General features: G+C 39.4%; 2 protein-coding genes across 2 annotated transcripts; both read left to right on the forward strand.

Annotated features, from left to right (window-relative positions):
* On the forward strand, positions 1-2972 carry LOC308115441 (uncharacterized protein). Its single transcript, XM_080472951.1, has 5 exons — positions 1-164; positions 616-726; positions 825-986; positions 1106-1222; positions 1476-2972. The coding sequence occupies exons 1-5, from the start codon at positions 113-115 to the stop codon at positions 2327-2329; spliced, it is 1296 nt and encodes a 431-aa protein (XP_080329077.1). The 5' UTR covers positions 1-112; the 3' UTR covers positions 2330-2972.
* A 6509-nt stretch (positions 2973-9481) lies between these two features.
* On the forward strand, positions 9482-12204 carry LOC308115439 (uncharacterized protein). Its single transcript, XM_080472949.1, has 5 exons — positions 9482-9584; positions 10056-10166; positions 10265-10426; positions 10546-10662; positions 10943-12204. Exons 1-5 carry the CDS (start codon positions 9533-9535, stop codon positions 11863-11865), a joined length of 1365 nt encoding a protein of 454 aa, XP_080329075.1. The 5' UTR covers positions 9482-9532; the 3' UTR covers positions 11866-12204.
* The last annotated feature ends 7911 nt before the right edge of the window (positions 12205-20115 follow it).

Raw genomic sequence — 20115 nt, forward strand, 5'->3', positions numbered from 1 at the left:
ACGCATTTATTTTTCTTCAATTATTTCAGCACATGAATATAAAAAGACAAGTGATGCTCAGTAGAGACAGATACAGCCATCAGGAAGACTCCGCTGTAAACTCCTGATCATCATGATGAAGCTGATCCTCTCTCTCACTCTCATCTGGGCATTCTCCAGAACAGGTAACCAAACTTATTTTACAATACAACTTATGCAGGTACAAGACTGTGGGATAAATATTGAATAACTTGGTTTGAATGTGTGTCATGATAAAAATTTAAATTGTATTTCAGTCAGTTGAAAAATTCTGTTCCCTAATTCATTCTCACTTTTGACTTTCACTTCCCTCAAGTAAGATTCCCTTTTTTCCATAAATATTTTGTGCCACACATCCAGGACCTGGTCAGGCAAGACAAGTCGAATGCAGATGCATTGAGATACAAATGCAGATAAATTGCATTCATATTGGACCATTCTGATTCAGATTTAAAGAATTAAAATTCACTTCCTACTGGCACAAGATTTATCCCATATAGGACAAGCTAATGTGACATTCAGGATCTTCAGACATTTCACCGTTCACACATTTCTTTTCATAAAATAATATTTTTTCTATGTTTGTTCCCATTACAGCTGGAGCAATCGAGTGTGACGTATGTACAGATGTCAATGATCTGAGCTGTGCTTTCGGAGAGACAGTTGAATGTGCGCCTGGAGAAATGTGTTTGAATGCCTTCATCACAGGTATTCTTTTCTTCATATCATCTTTTCCTTTTCACTGAACTATTGAAAAATTCAACATGTGTTCCATGAAATTCACAATGCTCTTTTTTTGACAACAGAAACCGATGGAACAGAGAGAATCTACAGGGACTGTGCAGGTCCCGCTGTTTGTCCAACCACAGGCACACAGACTATTGCAGCCAACCTGGGTGGGATACACACAGTTGCAAATGCTGAGTGCTGTGATGACGATAATAGATGCAACTTGAGGACCCTAAGCTGTAAGTATATTTGGATCAGAAGAATTGTGATGAAAAGAACAAACAACAAATATTTCAAAATACTTTTAAAGTTAAAAGGCTTAAATATTCACTCTGTGGTTTCATCTCTTTTGTTTCAGTCCCTGCTATTCCTGCAGTAAATGGAATACAATGCGATGGTTGTGATCTCAGCACTGATCAGTGTGACGCAGTAGTGAGTTGTAGAGGAGAGGAGGACACCTGCTTTCAGTCAGATAGTGAGTATTTTTATTTTATTTATTTTGTTTAAACTTGTTTCATGAGTGTAAGGACTTAAAATCACTGCATGCCTTTGAACAAGAGAAAGATTGATATATATATTTCAAAGTCATCATGAATACACTTTTTCTTTCTCTATACATACAGAAGACTCTGAATCTGTTTTCTTCGTACTTTAATCATCGACATATATTTGTCTGTCATGACAAATGAAGAAATTGTTTGACTCAAATTCAATCTTTTCATCCACAGTCTTGATAGATCGCCAACAGATCTCTGTTGCTGGATGTGGAACTTCAAATGTGTGTGACATCGCTAATGACATCAGAAATCTGCCTTTCATGGAAGAAGTGGGAACAGTTATTTTTACACCAACCTGTTTCCTTTTTACCACAACAACTACACCTGCCCCAACCACAACCACAACTACAACCACTCCTGAGCCAACTACAACCACAACCACAACCACTCCTGAGCCGACTACAACCACAACCACAACCACTCCTGAACCGACTACAACCACAACTACAACCACTCCTGAGCCGACTACAACCACAACCACAACCACTCCTGAGCCAACTACAACCACAACTACAACCACTCCTGAGCCGACTACAACCACAACTACAACCACTCCTGAGCCGACAACTACTGTTACTGAATCAACAACAGTTTACACTCCGTCACCTGAACTGTTAGCACAAATAAAAGCTCTGCTGCAGGAACTACAGCAACTGTCAGCCAAGATAAACCTTGAGCTGCTCCAGCAACAACAAGTGGTGCTTTTCAACCTGCATCTAAAGCTGCTTGGTGACCAAAACAAGCTGCTGGAACAACAAGAAGAACTGCCAAGTGACCACCACCAGCAAATTCCACTTCACTACCAGCAATGCCTGCTTGTAAACAACCACCAGGTGCTCCTGCATCAGCTCCACCTTTCTCTCTGTGGGCAACAGAACCTTTTGGGGCTCTTCCAGAAAGAACAACAGGTCATCCACCAACTCCAAGAACTACTCCAGAGCCACCACTATAACCTGCTGCCCCACTACGCCAGTCACCTGCAGAACTACTGTGACCATAAGGGCTCTACCACAGCTGAAAATTAGATATCAGTCCCTCTCTGTTCAATAATTTATTCATCTTATGTAATTAACTTTTGGATTTGAATTTAGATTTTTCTCTTTGGTAGAATTATGAAATGATTGTCCTTCAAGACAGTTTAGCGATTTTAGTCAATCAAGTTTTTTGATTTTTTTTTTATGTTTTTTCGTTTCATTTTCTCTTTTATTAAAGTTATGCTTCTCAAATAATCAATAAAGGTATGTCCTTACTCACTTTTTCAACAATCACTGTGGTTCACTTACATCTTTTAATTGTGACTTTTATCTCTTTTGGTAAATTAAAAGGAAAGGATTTTAATCTACTCCCCCGGCTAGCTCAATTGGTAGAGCATGAGACTCACAATCTCAGAGTAGTGGGTTTTTGTCTCACGCCGGGTGCCACCTTCCCGTGGGCTCACCACCTGCAGGAAGCTTCTTAATTGGTGCAATGTGATCTGGGTGACGGTCCTCAGACTGCCACCCCCGTGACCTGGAAATGGATAAGCTGAAGAAAGTGGATGGATGGATTATAATCTAAGTCAAAATGCTTTGTATGTAATTTGATTTCATCCTATACTTGACTTTTAATTTTATCCACTGCTTCTCCAAGTTTTAATTTTCAGCTCAATAAAACTACATTTGTAAGTGATTAGGATTTTTACCTTGGATTTTTACCATTTTCGCTCAGTTTTATATTCAAGGGGATTGTGTTTTTTGGTAAGACAAAGCAATTTTATTTATCACAGGATTCAGACACAAGAAAAGAAAGGGAATACATTGAAAGAAGCTGATTAAGAAAGCCATAAAAAGGAGAATAAATAAAATAAAAGTTCTATAAAGAGAAATGTACTCATAACATAATTACAATCAATTGCTTAACTGAAAGGCTGATCAAATAATAATGTTTTAAGGCCTGATTTGAAAGAAGTGAGCGAGTTCAGGAAATTTGTTCCACGTGTGATGAGTGTAGGAACTGAACACTGCTTCACCTTGTTTCTTCTGACTCTTCAAACTCTTTGTAAAGCTTTTTCTGAAGATCTCAGGGCTCTGGATGTTTCATATTCTTCAAGTAAATCTGAGATGTATTTAGACCCAGGACCGTTAAAAGTTTTATCGACAAGAAGTACGTTTAATACTTCAATCCTTTGACACATCAGTCAGTGCAGATTGAAGCTTGTCTGTGCTGCACCGTCTCTGTGTTGGTGAGGACTCTGGCTGCGGCATTCTGGATGAGTAGCACCTTTATAACCTTTCTTATTTGGGGCCAGAAACAAGGAACTCTGTTCTTTCTGGGTTAGAGCTGTGTGTCATCTGCACAATTATAGTAGAAGATGGTGTAATGTTCCATGATCTGAGCCAGAGGGACCCTAGGATGGAGCCTTGAAGAACCCCAAAAGTGATTTTCATATGCTCAGATTCAGAATTACTTATTGACACAGAATAGTCCCTATCTTGAAAGTAAGAATAAAACCAGTTCAGTGCCAGAAATTCCTAAAACATTTTTCAAGTCAGTCTATCCCCTTGGATCCCCTTGTTTGTAAGAGCAAAAAAACAGATTCAGGAGGAATCAAAGTACAGCAGGTGGTTGACATTATCATGGATAACTTGTACCACCTTTAGCACAATGTTACCACTGTCTCCAATGTCTGCTTGGCCTGATGCAGGATCAATTGTCCCGGTGAAAATAGTTCATGGAGGCCGCAGATCTTTAATGTCACAAAGCACAACAATTTTGAGCCCCTATTTGAATGGTTTTTTCTGAATGCGCTGCTTCAGAGTTGATCTGCCTTTGAATGGAACCATTTGCTCATTACCGTACAACAATTTGTGTTCAGTAAAAAGTGGGAAATTTGGGTAGAAGTGAGTCAATAAGTAGCCTAATTTTGAAAAGCCTGTCATTATTGTTGGGTGCCATGTAGTCCGTGCAGTAAAATGACATGTTTGATTTTCTTTCCTTACTTCTGCCACCTGCTGTACTCGGCATGCACTGGACTTTGACCCGGGCGAATGCAAGATGTACACTACAGTTTGTTGCAGTACAGATTGCCTTGTGCCACAATCTTGTACAAAGGTTCAGCACCAAAAAAAGTCTCTGAAATACTGAATGGGCAGTCTTATTGAATCACCATCAGGAAGAGCATCTTGCCAATCTGGAACTTCTTTTGCAAGTAACTAAGATATTCCACTTCACTGTCCCAACTGTCACTGAGACAGCTGTCATCACTCTTCACCTGGTCTGAGGTACACCTGCTCGCCGTCCATAGAAGAATGCTGCATTCAACTCTAGAGCTGCTCAAAAATAATGGAGAGAAATTACATTCATATCTCACCAAGCTATCTTTGTATTACAGATATTAACTAGAATGGTAGTTTCTAAAGAAAGAGTGTGTGAATGTTGAAAGTCATCTAGACACAGCATTGTATCTGTGGCCCTTATGGTGGAATACAGTCATTGTAGGGGGTTAGAAATATTAGAATGATGACTAAAGGTCCCGGCGACCTGTCCAAGGTGTACTCTTAGGTAGCTGGGACTGGCTTCAGCACCTCCCTACCCTGAAACCCTAAATAGGATATAAGGAATATGCAAGCAGGATCAGCATAAATGGAGAGACACAACCAAGTGGCTGCGACAGAGTACCTGGTGGAACATCTCTCTAAAAATGAGGAACTCCCGAGAGTCTAGCAGAGGTAGAGGACCACAGTTTGAGGATGGTGAAGAAACTACCCTACAAGGGTGAAGGGGTGTTCGTAATCAAAACCTTCAACTTGTTTGATTTATCTTTTAGTGAAAGCAGAAAAGTTTGGTCGGTTCAATTAATCAGCTTTTTATTTTAACATTTAACATCCAACCATCCATCTTCTTTCCTGTTCAGTGTATAGACCCCCTTCAACTTCCTCCAGCTCTTCTGAGGGTACCCCAGGTCGCTCCCTGACCAATCTCTCCAGCGAGTCCTGGGTTGACCCATGGCCTGAAAACCTCCAAAATATCACATTCATTTGAATGTAGTCTTGGTCAAAGTTTAGTCAATTAACCAAAAATTTGACAATTCACAATTTGCTAATTGAGAGGATTTTGACTTGTTTCCTATAATGTTTCATAAAGGTTCTTTTAAAAAAATAAATATACAACAGATTTGGTCTGACTTTTAAGATGGAAAAACTACAGTTTTATCACCACCATGACACCGAGCTACATTTGAGAGTTCCTTTTTTTTTTTCTTTCCTTTTCCTTTAAAACATACATACGTACGTACATATATACATTTTAGAATTCCAAGGTCTCATATTGGTTTCATTGAAATAGGTCAACCGAATTACTGATGGATACAGATAAAACAATTCAATATTGGGTTCATTTATCTTTATGATTAGATGTTTTTAATATCGGAGACAGTAAAAACTTCTCTTCTACAAAAAACTGAGGTGGTGGCTTTCTAGGCTTAGGGAGGAAGGGATTATATGCTGTGTTACACAATTCAGATAACAAACAAACAAACAAATGTAATCCATTACCTCACAGAAAAACAAAAAGGTATGATTCAGTTACTATTATCTTTAGAAAACAAGCCTTAATTAGCAAGGTTTCATTTTTGTATTCAAATTGATAGATTCAGATGAAGCCAGTGTGCAAGCAGTGCAAGACTTGACGACACAAACTCAAAACAAAGATTCTTGATAAGGAACATGATTGAAAAACCTGTGGAGCCTCGATCAATGGCTGGGTGCTAACACCTTCACCACTGGATAACAAACCAACATCAAGTTCTAATTTGTAAATGGGCTCATCACAGTGCAAGGCAAGCTATTGGCTGTAAAAATCACAAGACTCCAACTTAAAGAAACATCTAGAGGAAAAAAATAAATACACACAAACAAGCAAACAAGAGAATCTCAATTCCTGACTGTGGATCACGATATTGACCTGAATTATATGATTCAGGGTCGAGGAGTCTCGTGCCGTCACGGACAGTCGCGACCTTTACTCATGTGTTACAAGTAAGAGCACGAAACGGTGGCGGATCATCACGAGTCCTTACACACGTCACCATTATTGTTCTGCGGTGTTGCAAAGTAATGTGCAAAATTACGCCCTACGGCGGAATGTTGTGCGCCTTGCGTATTGTTACTTTCTATTAGTAATCTGTCAGGAATGTGGTGAATCGGGAGAATTTGGTATATTAATTTATGTATTTTGCTGTGGGATGTGGGATGTACAGTATATGTGTATCTATCTATCTATCTATCTATCTATCTATCTATCTATCTATCTATCTATCTATCTATCTATCTATCTATCTATCTATCTCTCTCTCTCTCTCTCTCTCTCTCTCTCTCTCTCTATCTATCTATCTATCTAGATATATTTATGTATATGTATATATACATATATATATATATTAGTGCTGTCAATCGATTAAAAAAATTTACTCATTAATTGCACAATTTTCTGTAATTAATTGGAATTAATCGCATTGTTTTTCTACTGAAGACTGAAGCTTTTAATGGATATTTTTTGAGGGAAAACCATGGAATTAATGTCGACTCAACACACAGAGACTTTATTTAAATTCAAAGACTATTTCTTTAACGTCTGTTTAGCTTTGCCTGAAACGGTTTCTCTCCAAGATCAGCAAAATAATAAAAACATTAATTAATTGATTAATTAATTAATAAACATCAAACATAAGTCTGGGTTTTGTTAGAGTGCAGGTCCACCACTTTGAGATTTTGGATATTTCTAGAAACAAAGTTGTAAACTTATTACATGAAAAAAGTGGCAATAATATACTGTAACACTGTCTCTGTCTCTCTCAGTGTGCGTGTAAATGAATAGATAGTTGGTTTTGCACTTCCTCTTTTGGTTTTCACACTTACTTTTTCTCAAGAGTGCTTTTATATGTGACCCTCAACACAAGTTTTGAAAATCCCAGGCTTAAATTAATACTACAACCACCTTGACTAAAGGAATAATTGAATGTATGCACAACATCTCACAATACTGCGGCAGCAGTTTGTTATCATATGTAGGTATCAACGCGGACACACACACACACACACACACACACACGCACGCACGCACGCACACACACACGCACACACACACACACACACACACACACACACACACACACACACACACACACACACACACACACACATAGAGAAACTAATTCATATATTCACGTGAATTGGGAACAGAATCGAACCGACCGACCCCAGAAAAGTCGATCAACAGATTCCAGCGGTTTTAATTGAAAGATAAGCGCAGAAGGGGTCACGACCTAAAGACTGAGGTCGTGGATACAAGCAACTGAACTGAGTTTTCAAACTCAAGTTGTTACTCCTCCACATTGAAAGGAACCAGTTGAAGTGATTCAGAATCAGGATGAACTCTAGTCAAGTTCTACAGAATTAGAGGCTGACCAGGCACGCCCAATATTTCTGGTTTTTCAAGAATAACAGCCCAGGGCAGCTTCTTGTGGGATGTGTCTAACATGACAAAGTACTGCAGTATTCTTCATAAAGCACCAGGTCAATTGAAATAAATGTCCTTTAATAAAACATTAATATAAAGACAGTTTCCTGAGTTTTTGACCAAAATAAAGTCACCCAAACACAGGGTTGAGAGAATGGAGAAGCACAGGTCCAAATGAACTTAAACTAATGTGAAACACGTTTTTTAACGGTTATCACTTCATATAAAAAGGATTTAAAAAGATTTGGCTTAGGTTGCTTCAATGTATTTTTGTTAAGATGCATTTGTTTCTACTTTCATGTCGTATTGTTTCACTCTATTTTTTAGCTTTTGTAATTTAATGAACGATTACTCAGTAATTACTCATCACTTCAGTAATTCAAATACGCTTACTCCAGTAATCTTTTTGTAAGCCTCCTTTTTATTTTTATTTTAGAAATATTATGTTACAGTTAAAACACTTTTACTTGAGTATGTAAAAGTATTTAAACTTTTTATCCGCACTCTGGTAAAAACACACTCATCCTCTCCTCTACACACTGCTGCTCTTTATTTCCATTGCAGCAACAACTCCTGGTACTATGGTTGGTACTACGTCACGGTTTTCAACATGTAAATTACTGATGCCCTTAATTTGTATCGTTCCTTTCTTCAGTTGAACCTTTTGTTATCGGTGAAGTATCCACATTTCTGGAGGTCTGTTTTATCGCGTGGAGACGGTATGGTACATTCACATAGCACTGTTTTATCTTCTGTTTTTCTGTCTTTATCTCTTTCTATACACATAATTATACTTTTACGGTAAAAAAAATTACTCTTGATTAGCTATTGAACTGATGCAATGTGGGGAACAACACAACAAAACACTGACACATATACTATGGGTGCAACCCAAATATATTTTAAAGTTTAGAATATAGGGGAGACCGGGGATGGTTGTAACACTTTTTGCTTCAGCACTTGTAACTCACTGAATGTTTGAGCTGGAGTTCTCAAACTTTCAAACTGTCTGGACGTTCATGTGACGTCCAGACAGGGCCTCAATGCAATGTCCAGGAGAGACGTACAAACAAACTTTCATTCTGGCCTCCCTGAAGACGTCTTCTGGAAGTGTGGAAATGACGTTTTAAAGACGTGATCTGGACCACTCCTGCTGAGTGGAGTCCTTCACGTTAATGAGAATTTAAAAAGATTTGTTGTGTAATGATTCAATTTAAATGTGTGAAAAAACAAACACATCAACAAATAACGTGAAACCCTGATGCTTGCTGCATCTGTTTGTAGCCATATATGTGATGCTATTTCAAGATTCAGGGAGCGTTTAAATATTCATAGATATAATGTAAAACTGTAGAACAGGGTGCGTGGTTTCACAGCTGACACAAAACTATTCAATTGTCAAATGGAAAATAAAGGGAGGTGGACAGTTCATTGTCCAAAGTGCACGCAAAGACAATCAACAATTTTTTAAATTGTTTTTAACTCAGAGGCCTTCAGTGTTTTGAGCAGAGGAACATCTCTTCTAAATAAATGGGGTGTGGGGATTGTTCCCATGAATCATGGGGAGTATCTGAAGGATTATCCTCGAACAATGTACATAAACACCCAGTAATTAAGGTGCTTACGCATTTAATTTTCTTCAATTATTTCAGCAAATGAATATAAAAAGGCAAGTGATGCTCAGTAGAGACAGATCCAGCCTTCAGGAAGACTCCTGAAAACTCCTGATCATCATGATGAAGCTGATCCTCTCTTTCGCTCTCCTGTGGGCATTCTCCAGCGCAGGTAACCAAACTTATTTTACAATACAACTTATGCAGGTACAACACAAGTTCATTTATTATTAACACGGAAATACAATTTAGAAATTGTAAAAGAAAGTTTAATGATAATAATAATATTATAACATGTATCCATTAGTAAATCTGCTGAAGCTGTTAAGTTTTACTTTGATTTCTGGAATGAATGACGGATCAAAATAATAGATGAAACATAACTAGTTATTAATTCCTCTGAGAGATATTGAAATGTGACAGCACAGGGAAAAACCTCTGGAGATAGGAATTCAAGAACAAAAAGCTAAACTAAAACTGTGAAAGTAGTTATGTACATATGTATAAACCAGGATTAAAGCTCAATGTTTAATCTAAATGATATTCTGACAAAGACTTCAGACATTCAGGATCTTCAGACATTTCACCGTTCACACATTTCTTTTCAAAAAATATTATTTTTCTTTGTTTGTTCCCATTACAGCTGGAGCAATCGAGTGTCACGTATGTACAGATTTCAATGATCTGAGCTGTGCTTTCGGAGTGACAGTTGAATGTGCGCCTGGAGAAATGTGTTTGAATGCCTTCATCACAGGTATTCTTTTCTTCATATCATCTTTTCCTTTTCACTGAACTATTGAAAAATTCAACATGTGTTCCATGAAATTCACAATGCTCTTTTTTTGACAACAGAAACCGATGGAACAGAGAGAATCTACAGGGACTGTGCAGGTCCCGCTGTTTGTCCAACCACAGGCACACAGACTATTGCAGCCAACCTGGGTGGGATACACACAGTTGCAAATGCTGAGTGCTGTGATGACGTGAATGAATGCAACTTGAGGACCCTAAGCTGTAAGTATATTTGGATCAGAAGAATTGTGATGAAAAGAATTAACAACAAATATTTCAAAATACTTTTAAAGTTAAAAGGCTTGAATATTCACTCTGTGGTTTCATCTCTTTTGTTTCAGTCCCTGCTATTCCTGCAGTAAATGGAATACAATGCGATGGTTGTGATCCCAGCACTGATCAGTGTGACGCTGTAGTGAGTTGTAGAGGAGAGGAGGACACCTGCTTTCAGTCAGATAGTGAGTATTTTTATTGTACATTTAAAAAAAATCTCTGAATCATTTTTACTTCTGTTTAAACTTGTTTCATGAGTGTAAAATCTTAAAATCACTGCATGCCTTTGAACAGGAGAAAGATTGATATATATATTTCAAAGTCATCATGAATACACTTTTTCTTTCTCTATACATACAGAAGACTCTGAATCTGTTTTCTTCGTACTTTAATCATCAACATATATTTGTCTGTCATGACTAATGAAGAAATTGTTTGACTCAAATTCAATCTTTTCATCCACAGTCTTGATAGATCGCCAACAGATCTCTGTTGCTGGATGTGGAACTTCAAATGTGTGTGACATCGCTAATGACATCAGAAATCTGCCTTTCCTGGAAGAAGTGGGAACAGTTATTTTTACACCAACCTGTTTCCTTTTTACCACAACAACTACACCTGCCCCAACCACAACCACAACTACAACCACTCCTGAGCCGACTACAACCACAACCACGACCACAACTACAACCACTCCTGAGCCGACTACAACCACAACTACAACCACTCCTGAGCCGACTACAACCACAACTACAACCACTCCTGAGCCGACCACAACCACAACTACAACCACTCCTGAGCCGACTACAACCACAACCACAACTACAACCACTCCTGAGCCGACTACAACCACAACCACAACCACAACCACTCCTGAGCCGACCACAACCACATCCACAACCACAACTACAACCACTCCTGAGCCGACAACTACTGTTACTGAATCAACAACAGTTTACACTCCGTCACCTGAACTGTTAGCACAAATAAAAGCTCTGCTGCAGGAACTACAGCAACTGTCAGCCAAGATAAACCTTGAGCTGCTCCAGCAACAACAACTGGTGCTTTTCAACCTGCATCTAAAGCTGCTTGGTGACCAAAACAAGCTGCTGGAACAACAAGAAGAACTGCCAAGTGACCACCACCAGCAAATTCCACTTCACTACCAGCAATGCCTGCTTGTAAACAACCACAAGGTGCTCCTGCATCAGCTCCACCTTTCTCTCTGTGGGCAACAGAACCTTTTGGGGCTCTTCCAGAAAGAACAACAGGTCCTCCACCAACTCCAAGAACTACTCCAGAGCCACCACTATAACCTGCTGCCCCACTACGCCAGTCACCTGCAGAACTACTGTGACCATAAGGGCTCTACCACAGCTGAAGATTAGATATATTCTGCCCTCCTTTAAATCATTTAGAGATCATCAACATGCATAATCACTGTGGTTAACTTTTGGATTTCAATTTTGATTTTTCTTCTTGAACTTTTTCTTTAAGACAGTTCAGTGGTTTTAATCAATCAAGTGTTTCTTAATGGTCGTTTGCAAGTATCAGTCGGGATTTTTCTCTTTTGACAAATATTAAAACAAGTGATTTCATTACACGTCAAAATGATTCATCTCTGAATGATTTAAGTAAATCAGGTTCTTTCTATGCTTATGTTGTAATTCTATTCAATACTGCTCCAAGTTTAAATTGTCAGTTCAATAAAGAACATCTGCAAGTAATTATGATTTTGACTTTTTCTGTGTCACACCTTCATGACAAAAGACTTTTCCATTTGAGGGGATGCAGTTGACTGACAGACAGACAGACAGACAGACAGACAGACAGACAGACAGACAGACAGACAGACAGACAGACAGACAGATTTGAAGAGAGAGACCTTTAATTGTCTTTAAAAATGCACACATGAACACAATTCCATTTCCAAAGGCTCAGATAGCAACACTCAAGGCACAAGCACTTACAGTATTGAAAAATGTGTGCAGTCAGTTGGTGGCTGTGTGCAGTGAATGGAATTTAATGTTTTATCAATTGAGAAAAACTGTAAAAAAAAAAAAAAAAAGTGTCTAAGAACAAAACAGCAGTCAAGTCATAAAATATTGAGGTCTCAAGATGCATAAAACACTGATGTTGCATTGAAATTATTGCGCTGGTTTATTGCATCATTCTCAAACCTGGCAACAGACTATAAGGGAAGGCAAGTGAAATGGATTTATAAAGCACCATTGAAACACAAGGTAATTCAGTGTTCTACAAAGAAATAAAAGAAATACATAAAAGCTTTACATAGAAATATATACAAAATATAATAATATACATTCTTCAAAGCTTAAACCCTTCTATGGGGTCAGTTTGAAGACATTCAGTGTTTATCATTCAAAAATAAATGATTAAAATTCGAAAATAAAATAGCTTAATATATTTTATTTGCTTCATATTTCATGACTTTTAAATAATTAAGCATAAAATTATCATGATGACATTTTTTCCAATTTACTGAACACATATTACACGTATTGGTGTTCCACTGGGGTCAATTTGACCCCAAACTGTTTTTGCTGTGTTTTTATGGAATTACAGGAGTGCCAAATTAAAAAGAAATAAATGTGGAAATATAAAGAGAATCAATAATACAAAAAATATACAAAGGTAGTCATGTTCTTTTTCTATCTTGTCTTTGCTTATTCCATTTTGTCAATGCTTCTCCTGTTTTGTCTTTGTCTTTTCCATTTGCTTTTGTCATTGCATTTTACTCGATGAGTCAAGCCGTCTGGAAAAGACAAAAGCAATACAATGCAAACCAGCAAGGGCTGTGGGCGGGTCTTTCTGTTCAGGGTGACTAGTCGATACCTGATCACACCGTTCCTGCTTGTGGTGGCTATATAGTAGCAGGAAGTAGACTCATACGCACGTTAATTGGAAGTAAAAGAGGGAAAGTTAAATATGATGGACGTGTACGAATGTAGAACAGGCTACTACATAGCCACTGTATGCCGACCTTAGTCACATAGTGAGTATATGTTTCCTCTCAAGTCCCAAATGCCGTTGTAGGCATAGACATATACCATCACCGTGCGCGGGTTCAAGCCCCACCCTGGACAGCTCTGGTAGCTCAGGCGCATGCGCAAGTCCCGCCCCGGACAGATCTGGTAAACCGGACAGATCTGGCAACTACACCGGCCGAAGTTAGCTCTCTCGGAACCTACACGAAAGTTGCAGCTGCAGCTCTGTGGCTTCAAAAAAAAGAAAAAGTTAACAAAACAACTAGTGCTAAGCGGAGTACGTAAACAACAACAGAGGATTGATAAGGTCCAGATCTGACGCCCAAGCTGAGATTACTGTTGCATCGCCACATATCTGCAGAGCTCTCAACCCCGCCTACATTTTAACTATTTTCTGCAGAGTAAACGCTCACCAGATTTGGCTTTGGTTATACTTTGCCGTACTGCTCCGTAGTGCTCCCTTCCATCCCGGCACTTTTTGTGCAGTGGAAACGAGGCTATGTAACATAGTTGAAAAGGGCCGGATTCAATTCAGCTCTATGATGCAACACTGACACCTACTGTCCTAAAAGTGTAACTGCAGTTCTGTCTTGGTGTAGATATGGCGAAGCATTGTGGATACTTCTTTCACAGCTAAGAGAGACTGACTAAAGGCAACGTGGCTGAAATGCCTGTGAGAATGTACACGTATGAAACTGTTAAATGATCAGAATATTTGAGATGATGAACTTATTGTTTGCACTTTTAACTTTATTTTTGCTATGTTTTTGTAAACTTTCTTTTTCTTTTCTTTTTTTGGGGGGGGATTCTCTTTTTATTTAGAAAGGCAAATTTCCATCACAAATATTATTCACATCAACATTGACTCCAAAATATAGAAGAGAATGGTAATAATTAGATTCTGTCCATACTGCCCTTCCGTGTTTTGTTTTATATTTCTTTATACATTTTAAACAATATTACAAGTGAACACAATAAGAAAGAGAATAACTGGGGTTAGGGTTCGATCAGACCTGATTGGTTTCACGTACTCAGTCCATTTACTTCAGACCTGGTAAAATTTGTCTTTTTCAACTCTGAGGGAAGAGGATATCTTCTCCATCACATAAATTCCATAGATGATTTCTATCCATTCCTCAATGGTGCGAGGATCTGCTTTTAACCATTTCCTGGTGATGGCTTTCTTGCTGGCTGCCAACAGTACTATCGACAGCTTTTTATCCCTCGTGTTCCATGTATCAAACAAACATCCCAAATATATGTTCACACACTCTAATGGAATGTTCACATTAAACTCATTGGTAATATGTTGGTGGATCTCAGTCCAAAAAGGTCTTATTACCTGGCAGCCCCAAATTATATGGCAATGATTGACCCCGTCAGACCCACAGAGCCTCCAACAAGCATCACCGTTGCCTTGATGTCTCTTCTGACTGGGTGTGATGAAAAATCTTGAGATGTTTTTCCAGCAGAATTCCCTCCGTGTGTGACCTAGTTGTGACCCATTGTAGATGGCATATTTTCTCCCAGCTGTCTTGAGGAATTGGTACCCATATTTCCTTTTCCCATTTATTGTTATTGTATTCTGTTTTCTGCGGTTTAGATAATTGTATGGATTAATATAATTTGGAGATGATCTTGTTACCTAATCTGGGCTTTGTTAATGATAAAAAATATTTCCATTTCTCACTTTTCCCCAATTCTTCCTTGAGGTTTTTGTCAAAGTAGGTTCTCACTTGCAGGTATCTAAAAAGAAATCCTGTCTTTCCAGTCCATGATCCTGTTGTAGGGTTTCAAAGCTCTTGAATGCTCCTTCCTGGACTTATGAAGAATATGTAGTTAAACCTTTAGTGATCCAGGTCTTAAATCTACCATTGTTTTTATTAGGAATAAAATCTGAGCCATAGGCACACCACCTCATCATTTTGGATGCTTCTTTAACCCCAAACATTTGAACTATTTCCTGCCAGGACTTCGGAAAACTCTCTGTCATTGAGCCTTGTGGGATTTCCTGTTCTGCCTGTAGTCTGGTGTCACACAATAATGGAGTTATGGGGATCCCTTTGATCGTAGTGCCTTCTATATCCTTCCATGCTGAAGTGTATGTTGGTGAACACAGACACACTAACGCTTTAAGTTGGGCTGCACTGACACCTACTGTCCTAAAAGTGTAACTGCAGTTCTGTCGCGGTGTAGATATGGCGAGGCATTGTGGGTAATTCTATCACAGCTACGAGAGACTGACTAAAGGCAACATGGCTGAAATGCCTGTGAGAATGTACACGTAAGAAACTGTTAAATGCTCAGAATATTTGAGATGATTGTACTTAACTTATTGTTTACACTTTTAACTTTATTTTGGCTATGTTTTTGTGAAGTTTACATTTCGTTTTTGTTGGATTTCACCAGTGGCAGCTGGTGGAAAAGTTGTTCTGTAGGGCTCTTCATTGTTCTTGAATTACTATGATATATTCAATATATTTTGGGGGTGGTTTACTTGAAATGACAAGTAAGTCTGACAGTTTAGAGAAAACAAAAGCCAAACACAGGTATATTTTCATGATTCATGTCATCAGTCCATCTTTCAAATCATTTAGGATTGTGCCTCAAAAAAGATAAACTTTTTTGAGCTCTTTGATTTTAAGTCCTGAATAAATATGAGCATGTCTAAACATTTATAAACCATTAACAAATCAGAACACATCTATAAAATTCTGACTACATGTGTGTTTGTGTGCATTTAATAGTAGGGGAGACCGGGGATGGTTCTAACATGGGGAGAGTTGAAACACCACCAGTTCCACCAAAAAGGGAGAAGATAGAAGTCATATGATGATATCAGTGTTTACCCACTTCCTCCCTGATCCCACATGGTGATTATCAAGGCTGAAAACAGATGTATGCAGATTCTACAGAGAAAAAAGGAATTTTGAGGTATGAAAGTAATTTCTTTGACCAAGACTATATTTTGTTTAGTACCTTTATTATTGCTCATAGTTTTCATAGGCAAAATGTGATGCATGTTTTCCCTGCAGATTTCAAACCACGATGCTAATACAGCGAGCTAAACAATGGCAGGCGGGTGGGGTGGGTTGTAACACATCTTTAATAAGTGTTACAACCATCCTCTTACATAGAATTAATACCACTTTCTTGATTTTAATGCTTTTACAGAATGCCTAGGCAGTGGAAAAGAAAGACTGATCAAGGTGTGCCTGCAAATGCTTTTAAAAAAGCATCTGATGAGGTCACAAAGAAGGGCAAGTCAGGAAGATCAGTGGCGAAGGCACATGGGATCTGCCATGGAACACTAAGCAGATACTGCAAAACACTGCAGAAGCTGAGAGACCAGGGCTCCAGTGGTCTTCCCAGTGTAGGTTACTGGAGAAGCAACAAAGTTTTCTGAGGAGCAGGAGGAAATGGCTGACTATTTGACTCAGGCAGCAGACTTTTATTATGGACTTATGGATTATGGACAAAGCATATGCCAGGCTAGTCAGTAATATGACAGGTTAGACCAGAGAAGAATTGAATACTAGCGTAGGTGCAAAATAAATTGAAAAACTGTTTGTGTCTTTGTACTCAGGTTATCTAGTCCACTTTATTTTAGCTCAGAAAGTTTGTATTGTTATAGATAACATAAACACCCACAAACATGAGATGAATAGCAGATGGCAGGGCCTGACTGGTTCAGTAACGTTCCAGATTCTTCTTGTATTTCAAAACCTCTTTTTGAAGCATATTACATGGCCTGTCTTCAGTTTTTGCTTCTTTTGTCTAATTGTTACAACCTACCGCAGCATGTGTTACAACCTACCCCTGTGGTGGGATAGGGTGTAACAAAGGAACACCATGTATTTGACATTAACTCACGCTGTCTGTGTTATTCTTGCAGAGGTTTGAATTGATGCCATTTGTAGAAAACAATTGTGGGTACTTTGTATGAAGGTTTGAGAACTCTAGTTCAAAGATTCAGTGAGTTACAAGTGCTGAAGCAAATAGTGTTACAACCATCCCCGGTCTCCCGTAACTATAATGGAGAAAGTTGAACCTGACCTGCAACTTTTCAGCCAAATTTCTCTTTTTGAAACGTACACAATTACACATCTTGTAGGAAAACACGAAAATAAACCTGAACTGACTTTAGCCGATGACCAAGCAAGTCTGTCAATGGACAATTTAAATTTAAAAAGCCTCCCAAACCACGGACATCAAACGATGCTGGTTTAATTTTATGTCAGTCACTTATATTGTTAATCAGTAAAAGCGCCCCAAGGAGGCACATACAGTTCAAGGCTCAATGTCAGTTTGTCGGCATAAAGATATTGGACATTATTACATTATTATGTTTGTTAATTTATTTTGTGTGTGTTTTTTTTTTATTGTTTCTGGGGGTAGCACCGTCTTACCATGATAACTCACCATTATTAATCTTTTTCCACCCCATTCACTTTCAATTCTTCTGTTACTTCTGTATTTTATTTTTCGACATCTACTGACAGACAATATAGCTTCTGGTGAACGACAGACCGCTCTTTTTTATCTTGTCAATAAAACTACAGTAAAACATGACAAACAATGCTGCATTTTAAAGTGGGAACACACGGAAACTGAGCTGAGATGATCGGACAGCCTCATCCATCTTTAATTTTGACACGAGGGGATCACACGAGGAAGTTGCCAGCGCTAACTTACTGCTATATCTTCGTCCTATCATTAATTTTTCCTGGAGCAGCTATGAAAAACTTTAAGAGTACTGAGAAACATCAAGAGTACTCAAGTGTGTGGTCTCTAAATCTGTGAAGGTTTGAAGAATCCTGTACTGTGTGCCGACCTTAAATGATCAATACTTTGGAATTAGTGAAAGGAAAGTTCAAAAAGCCCTGAAGGGCTCCAGCTGCTACCAGAACACATTTGGAAATGTGCCTATTCCGAGGCCCATCTGGGCCAAAGAAGTACAGGATCGGTATCAGTTTGACCTCCTTGATATGGAAAAGAGTAAGATCAAATACGTTCATGTCACATTTCAATATATCCTCACTGGAATGGATCTTTAGTCAATACACATGGCTGAAATCATTATAAAGTAAAGTCAACTTAGTAACATATCTACAGTGAACATGGCTCACTCCAGGTTTTTCAGCACGATCAAGGAGAGTTTAGGGGAGCAGTGGGAAGGCTGATGGAATCAGTGCAAGTGAGAATACTTGAGACTTCACTGTACCATCTCCAAAGCCAAGGAACGGTAGAGAGGACCCGCGAAATGCTCAGGAAATAGATCATGTATGACCTCCTGAAATGTCAGAGGAAAGGGGTTAACTGGGTTAAACATTTGCCATCATATTCACAAGTGCCAAATCTACAGCCAAAGAAAAATTTCAACTTTATGTCTCATTTGAAGCATGCTGTTGGGCTGAAGATTCCATTGAACTCCTCCAAGCATTTTCTGTGACAGAAGACAAACACCAGCAACAATGAACAGGCCATAAAACAGCAGGGAGCGAGCCAGAGAGCCCGGAAGTTTTACGAACCCCCAGCTTGATAACCAATGAGGATGGTCGAGTCTGACCCAAACACCACAGGGATCCGAAATTCAAGCTTGGTGAAACTTTTCCTACCAACTCTCTCTGCTTCTCAATCTGACCATCAAGGGAGACACAAGTCTCTGCTTGCCTCAGGATGGTATTAGAGAGCATCAAGTGGGAACAAAAGAAACACCAACGGCAGCCCGCTGGACGAGCAGGACCCAGTTTGGACTACGTCTTCTGTTTCCTCAATGTTTTCCTTTTTATGGGGGGGATTCTGGAGACCAGAGCCAGCGTCTCCTCTCCAAATCATCTGCCTTGCTGTCCACTCCTGCAGCTGAAGCCAGGCCTCTGAATTCAGACCCGGTAACAACCAGTTACCACAGCCTCACAGAACCAACAGCACCATGGACGGTGAGAGCTTTTGTCTGGGCAGATATATTGGTAGAATGATGTTCTGTTAACATGATGTGTGTTTCAATGTGCCGCTCAGAAGGCCGCAGCATCTCATAGGTTTGTGTACGCGCGTTCACGCGCACCAACCAAGTCCGGGAATCGGGTTTTCCAACTCAGAACCAGAGGTCCAAGTGAGCTCCAGTCCACTGGAAGTTCTGGGTGGAGGAACCAGGTTTCAGAACCGAGCGTCACCAGAATTCTCTGTCTTTCTCTCTCATTCACCCTCCTCCTTCTACTAATCCTGATCTGCCTGTGATCCCCCGCAGCCATGAGCCCCCCTTACCTGATCAGATTAGGACACAGACACACACAACTGCATGTAAAACCCAACTGTTATCTGCTGCAAGAGCACATCTGCCTCGATCACAAGAGTTCTAACTGCAGGTCCCGACCTCCACTTAGGACTCAGGCACACAGAACCAGGCCAACGGAACCGCCCGTTCGTTACGCCCTCAGTAGACTGCCTCGCTCCGAGACCGGCCTCGCGCATGCGCGCTCGACGGACGTCTTGTTTATCTGGCCAAGCAACCGCCGCGTCCCCAGAAAGAGCGAGTCATCGCAATCCCTCTTGACATCAACCTGGTGGACACATCAAGCCATTGCGCTCTCCCTCTGTTTCATCCGCCGCACGCCCCTAGTGGTCGTCACG

The sequence above is a fragment of the Lipophrys pholis genome (genome assembly GCF_963383615.2).
Source record: "Lipophrys pholis genome assembly, chromosome: 10".
Lineage (NCBI taxonomy): Eukaryota > Metazoa > Chordata > Actinopteri > Blenniiformes > Blenniidae > Lipophrys > Lipophrys pholis.